Source organism: Microplitis demolitor, chromosome 10 (assembly GCF_026212275.2).
Source record: "Microplitis demolitor isolate Queensland-Clemson2020A chromosome 10, iyMicDemo2.1a, whole genome shotgun sequence".
NCBI lineage: Eukaryota > Metazoa > Arthropoda > Insecta > Hymenoptera > Braconidae > Microplitis > Microplitis demolitor.
The window spans coordinates 7,991,504-7,999,155 of record NC_068554.1 but is presented as its reverse complement, the minus strand read 5'-3'; the positions used below and the strand labels follow the sequence as shown (position 1 = coordinate 7,999,155).

Genomic DNA, 7,652 nt, shown 5'->3' with positions numbered 1-7,652 from the left:
CAAACTAAAAGGTGGCTTAAAACAAGAATTAATGAACATAAAAACAATATTAAACTTAGCCCAAGCAAACATAACATGCTAACAATTCATAGAATTAATAAAGACCATAACTTCAATTATGATCAAGTCAAAATCTTAGATATAGAAACTAATTACAGAAAAAGATTAATCTTGGAATCAATATATATAGAAAAAGACAAAAACACTGTTAACAAGAGAAAAGATACAGAAAAATTAAATGAATCATATAACAACCTCATTAAACAAAAATAGAAATAGATATAACATAAATAGATCAATTTAAAATAGTCAACATAACACCAACAATAGTCATAAAACCGATAAAAATAAAATTACAATTATCTACAATTCGAAAACTATATTACCGACAATAGTATAATTAGAAAATATCACAACAATGATAAACGCGAAATAGGAAAACTTCATTACCGGTAATGATAAAATAACCAATAATGTCATATTTAAAAAAAACAACTATTAACAGTTACAACAGTATAATTTAAAACGTCACATAACAATTTAAAAACAATAGTTAAAAATTACATAAAAAAATTAATTACTGGACATAAAAAATGAAAAAGAAAAAGAAAAAAATCATGATCATAACAATATCACAGACAATAAGGTAATAAATAAAATAATAAAATAACCACTATAAAACACGTGCTTTTCTAAAATAATATGTATTGGTTCCAGATTTAAACTTTATAAAATTGTTATAAATTAAAATTACATTTCATATACTATAAAATTTTCCACATTCAATATTGTAAGTTTTAATTTAAACTCACATATATTATTTAATTTTCAAATATAAATTGTAAAAAATATGTATAATTAACAGTGAGTCTGAGGATGCTAGCACGGAGGGGCTAGCGAAATATCACAACAATAAAATAATTGAATTGGATTGGTTTGCCATTGAATCTTTAATAACCTTAATAAGAAACACCAATCAAAGAATATATAAATGCAACATCAATTATATATAATAAAATAAAAAACTAATGAATAACAATAATATTAACAATAACAATAACAATCACAATAATAATAATGATAATAATAATAACAATAATAATAATAATAATAATAATAATAATAATAATAATAATAATAATAATAATAATAATAATAATAATAATAATAATAATAATAATAATAATAATAATAATAATAATAATAATAATAATAATAATAATAATAATAATAAAGAGAAATATATTGATAAAATAAAATAAAAAAAAATAAAAATAAAGTTACAAAACATAATATAATTAAAAAAATTAATAAAAATAGTAATGCAATTTAAAATAATTTACTTACGAATATAGTAATAGTAATAAAAATAAAAATAGTTTTTTTTTTATTTTCATTACTAAGATTATGTTCATTATTAAATTATTTTTAATTGCATTACTATTATTGTTACTTTTTAGTAGTTTTCATAGAAATCTAACTATTGTATTAATCCTAATGATGAAATATTCGAAAAACTTCACTACCTCTCAGCTCAGCTCGACAAACTGAGTCAGAAAATACATTTGGTTCACAAGTTTATGTATGTATTCATTAGACTGTGCCAAATGAAATCAATACTTTTTACATTGATACATACGAAAATTAGGTTGTGTCATACAAAAAAAATCTGAGCGTCGGTTGACCCTGCGGGCCAGCCCCAAAACTTCCCGCTGTTTTCGACCTCAAAGAGCTCGAAAACATTAGTGTAGATATATTTTCGAGCTCCTCGAGCTCGAAAATGCTATCACATGCAATTGTTTTTTTACGATCTTTTCAAGCTCTAACAAGTTACCTGTTATGCTGAAGTTTGAAAATTTAAGAATCGAAAATCACCAATGAAGCGGTTTTTTAAATTTAGTTCCTGATTATGTTCAGTAAAATAAGTATATTGAGGCAGAAATCAATGTCAGGGATCAAAATTAAGATTTAAATAAGTTTTGACTCATGTAAGAAACAATAAAATATGAAATATCCAAAAAAATATTAAAAACTACGTTTTATCGATTTTTTTGTTGCTAATACGATTTAAACTGAAAACCAAGTTCGATGACATTATATGATCAAAAGAAACCATAAAAAAGATGAGTTGGTATGATATCAGGTACATTTTAGTACATTATATTATGATTTATCCGGAAAAAATAACATAAAATGTTATTTTTTTAACTTTTCAACGCCGATATCTTTTGAACTAATCAATCGATTTTGATAGTTGACGTGGCAATCGGCGCGTTTTATTGAATTCTAGAGCTGATTAGATTTTGAAGTCGATCGTATGAGTCGTTTCTGAGAAATCGATAAAAAACTAAAACAAAAATTTTTTTTTTTTTAGTAATTCGCAAATATTTTCGAGTCTATTCGATCAAATAATCTGAAATTTTCAGGAAAGTTGACGGCCAACAAGCTCTTTCGATTGCTACCTCAACCATCCAAATCGATTTATTAGTTAAAAAGTTACAAAGAGTTTACACACACACACACACACACACACACACACACACACACACACACACACACACACACACACACTCTGACATCATTCTGAAAATAGTCAGAATAGCTTCCTAGAACCTCAAAACGTCGACATCTGATGAAAACTCGATTTTCGAAAATCGGGGTGAAAACAATAACTTCCCGAAATTTTTGAAAATCGTCGATTTTCTTAGCGGGAAGTTAAAAAAATCGTGTTAAAATTTCAGCTCAATATGTCCATTTTTCGGTTAACGCTCGCATAAATAAGAATTTTCCGGAAAAAAATTTTTTTGTCCCAACTTAAGGTTCTATAACTTATTAAATGTAACTGAAAACTATTTTTTTAAATCATAAAGGTTCCCAGAAAAATTTAATTTAATGGGTTTCATACATAGTAACATCGTTTTATAAGCTTTTTATAATAATTAGAAATGTAAATTCTTAAAACAAATTAGGTTCAAATGACTGCAGTAAAAAATTGGTTGATTTTTTTTATTTAATCAAAAATTACTTTTGTAGAGAATTTCATTCCCTACAAAATGGCACCTTGGACATTTTATAATCAGTTATATTAATTTATTTATATTCAATCATTTATATATCACATAATCATTTATATTTAATCACCTACGATTTTGGGAACCTTGTTCAAACTTAAAAGTTGGGCGCCAGATGATGTTATAATCACCAACAAACAATTACCGAAAATACATCGGCTCAGGGTGGCGGATCGGGGAAAGGTCAGCCACTTAAGATTACAATAAAATAATTGATCAAAATTAAACACACATAATCAGTCGTATATCAAACAGAAAATCAATTGATCGTTATAACAAAAAAAATTGGTTACAAAATAAAATATAATTTGCCGTGATCGGCTTGACTCGATGTAAACAAACAACAAATTGCTCGTAGAAATCGTACTTGTTCAACACACACAGTCAGTGCGTTACTCAAAAATAATAATAGTCTTTGACGAAAATGAAAAAAAAGTTATTTTACTGTCCGGAAACATACATATAGCGTAAGTATTAACGGAATACTTGACTAGTGACGTCATAGTTTTCTTACACGGCGAGGCTACAAGACTGCCGATGCGAATGAGAAACAGATAATCCGTAATTCTCAGAATTGCTCGAATGAAATAAAATAAAATATAAAATAATATTTTATTTCGGTAACGCGTGAATTTTACCATCACACAATTATTGCGCGTAATTATTTATTAAATTAATTATCATTTCCACAAAACGCGTTCCACTTGTTCATTAAACAAAATCAGTCGGTCGTACACTTTACTTAGTTCTCGTGCCGAGGCTTCGGCTTGTTCACTTATTCACTAAAACTCGGAGTTTTGCTCACAAAATAGTCGGATTATTATACACGTAATAATTATTACTCGCGATGTAATTGTTCTCCCGTAAATCAAAATTGTTCTTTTTCGGCGTAAATCGAATTGATCAAAACGTGGCCATTCAGTTCGAAGTCTATCTTGGATCTCTTGTTTCAATTCATGCGGTCGATCGATGGCTCGACTAAAGTCGAAGTTTTTTATTCTAGATGTCACTAGCATTTGCTCATCCGGTAACTATTGATTATTTCCAATAAATTCAAACTACGAGTCGATGTCGAACTTTTCATCATGTTAAAATATATATATATATAAATCAAAATGCTTCAAAAATATTTTTTGAATAAGAAAATTTCTTTTTTTCCAAAATTCAAGGGTAACAGACCTCGGCTATTTTTTTTTTAGGGGGCTCTAAGGAGCACTCAAAAATTTTTCTACGTGTCTCAAGAACCTGCACTAAATTTCTCATCAGCTCTCGGACTAATTGTATCGTACGCAAGAATATTAAAGATACCTTGAACACATGCAATAAAACAGTGTCTGACACATTTTTTGCACCAGTAACTTACAGTAGGTACTTACGCATGGTTTGCTTAAGATCTGTTCAAGGCCGAAGGTCATTTTTGAGTCTTGAACTGATTTTGAGCAAGCCATGTGCAACTATTTTCAACCATAGTCTTCCTCTAGAATTGAGTTATAATCTGGCATGAATTTCTTGTGTAACGCTTGCACTAGGCTTGTAATTTAAATCTGGTCACAAACATCTGCAACAAGACATCTACGTAGAATAAGACACTAGTACCTATCGATCTTGAGAGCAGACATGCTCAAGAATGAAAAAAGGTTGTTATATGGGTGGAGAAAAAGATTTATCATGAATACTAGTTATTTATTTTATTACTTATAAACTATATTTAATATGTTATAACTCATATAGTTAGAACTTATGTAGTTAAAAAATATAGTTAGAAAATATAAAAAAACAATAATCTGTATTCAGGAAAAATTTAATAATAAATACAAGACATTTTTTAAAATTATCCCAATTATAAAATACAAACTAATGAAATATAATTGTGTAAGCTATTTCAAATGAATTTAAAATAAATTCAGAGTAATTCAAGACCAAGACAAAATCTTGACAAGAAAAGACGAGACGATATAATGAATTGACTGTGTTCAGTCACGAGCTTGATTAATTTGAATCAAGCTTCGTGGATTTCTGCGCGGTTCGGGAATTGCCGAGCTCGCTACTGACTGAAGGTCAGAATAGTGCCGGGTCACTCGCTATTTGGGCCCGGCACATACAATTTCTAACTCAGGATCGTGGCAAGACGTCCTGAGAACCCGCTACAAGCTGACCAATCACAAAATTCGTTTTATATTGGTCAGCCTATGAGAGAGCTCGCTATCAACTGATACCTGTTGGCGCGCTTTTAAGCCAATAGGAAAATTCGTTATATGCAGCAAGGCTGCCACGTCGACACCAAGCTCCTCGACGACTCAACGACGCTACCAATATTCATTCTACAACGTGCTTCGCTACTTGCAACCTCGTGCTTGAACCGCTTCAGTAATTAATAACTTGTGATATTAAACTAAGCCGCTACGCTAAATTATCTTCAATATTTAGACAGTTTATCAAGGCTGCTATTTATTGAGAATAAATAAATTGTTCTTTTGCCAATAATTAATTGTTAATTAATTATCGTTGATTTAACCGCTACTGACCACGTGTCAATTTTATACGTGAATTATATCTTTGAGTTTGAATTCGCTATCGCGTATAAATTTTCTAGTTGCATTCGCTCTTGATTATAAGTCTCATAATTTTTAAGTGTAAATAAGTGTAAATAAATCTAGAATTTATTTTGTGATAAAATCTGAGTAATTTTTAATTGTTTAAGTAACCTCGCCTAAACCAGATCTAATTAGTTTATTCGCTCATTTTACATTTTGGTCCTTCGAGCCGGATCTGGCGAAATTAAAACAATTAAAAATTATTTAAAATTAAAAATCTGAAAAAAATTGTGAGAAAAAAAAGTGTAGTGTCAGTTTGTGTCGTGAAAATCGCTAAGTGCCGTGGGCATTGCTGAGCACTGCTAGAGTGCTGCCCAGGGTGATCTATTTTACACACCGGTGTAAAAAGACTTTTTAGGAAAAAAGATCGAAAACTTAGCGTCGGTTTTACGTACCGCGTCCATTTTGTGCCACGTATCTTCAAGATGGCTGCCGAAGCTCAAGTCGCTCTGCAAATGCAACGCATCGACACGATGCTCAATATGTCCAACCGCTTGACTGACGCTGTACTCGCTACCCAAGGTGCCGCCGCCATTGACGCAGAACTCGCTATCCTGACGGAATTGTGGAACCGGTTCAATACAACTCACGAGAGGCTATATGAATATGTACCTGATATCATTACCAACCAATATCATACAGGTAATTCTTATGAAACTGCTAACGTTGCTTACACCTCTCTTAGAGTGAGACTCAGCGCTGCTAGGTCCGCTCCAGAATCGGTTCATGAACTTCCTGCCGCTAATCATGATCAGACCGCTTACTTTGGAGGCGCGCATAAGGCTAACCTGCCGCAAATTAAACTGCCCACCTTCCAGGGTTCCTATGACGAATGGGATTCGTTTAAAGACCTATTCACCTCGCTGGTGATAAACGAAGATTCGCTGACCGGATCTCAAAAAATGCATTACCTGAAGACGCAGGTAAAAGGTGAAGCTGCTGCTCTACTCGCTAACCTACAGGTCACGGATGAAGCTTTCCAACCTTGGAATTTGCTGAACACTCGCTACACTAATCCACGCAGATTACTCGATATGCATATCGATGATTTGCTGGATCGTCAACCGGTGAGTTCACACTCCGCTGCTGACCTGGATGCGCTGCTACTCGCTAATAAAAAATCGCTGGACGCCATCGCTGCACTGGGAATTCCAATTGGTGAGTTAGACCCCTTTTTAATTCGCTTGACTGTTCGCTGTTTACCTTCAGATTTGAGAGTAGAATGGATGGCTTCGCTTGGGTTATCCAATGAGTTTCCCACTTACCAACAGCTGCACGACATGCTCAAGGCCAAGGTTCGTGCGTGGGAAAACTCAGAGATTGGCGCCAAAATAACCTCTACACAATCTAAGAGTGCTAGTGAAAAACCACCATCACCTAAGTCTTACGCTAAGTCAGCCTCTACAGCCAAGCAAGTTAAGTTTGGAAACAGTCGATCCGCTACCTCATCAACGCCATCTACATCTACTGGTTCCGCTAGTTACGTCGCTTTCACTCCCAAGGACCGTACGAGTGAACCGGGCATGTGCCCAATCTGCAAGGAGAAACATTTCGTTCTCTTTTGCCCCAGCTACCAGAAGGCGTCGCCACTGAACAGAAGAACTATTGTTCAGCATTACCGCTTATGCTTCAACTGTTTGGGACGCCACCGCTACGCTGATTGCAGAACTAAACAAAAGTGCCGCCATTGTGATCAGCCACATCACACGTCAACGCACCTTGACGATGGTGCTGCCGCTAAACTAGTACAGGACGCTCCTGTAGCTGACCCAGGTAACAAATAGTTCCAATTTTGGTAACTTTTGTGTTGAATTCGCTAACTTAGTCTGCTTTCAGCTCATTCGCTCAATGTTTTACTCGCTACCGCTATTGTTAAGTTGAATTCGCTAACAGGAAGTACATGTACTGCCTTTGTACTTATTGATCAAGAATCGGAGTTATCCTCTGTGACGCATTCGCTAATCAAGAAGTTGGATATTCAACTCAG

At 32.9% G+C, this 7,652-nt stretch overlaps 1 protein-coding gene and 1 long non-coding RNA gene across 2 annotated transcripts; both read left to right on the top strand.

Annotated features, from left to right (window-relative positions):
- The first annotated feature begins 211 nt into the window (after nt 1-211).
- LOC106693839 (uncharacterized) lies at nt 212-931 on the top strand. Its single transcript, XR_001345271.2, has 3 exons — nt 212-646; nt 718-790; nt 866-931. It is a non-coding gene; the product is annotated as an uncharacterized LOC106693839 (long non-coding RNA).
- Nucleotides 932-6,090: 5,159 nt separating this feature from the next.
- LOC128668799 (uncharacterized) lies at nt 6,091-7,449 on the top strand. Its single transcript, XM_053742488.1, has one exon. The coding sequence runs from the start codon at nt 6,091-6,093 to the stop codon at nt 7,447-7,449; it is 1,359 nt and encodes a 452-aa protein (XP_053598463.1).
- The last annotated feature ends 203 nt before the right edge of the window (nt 7,450-7,652 follow it).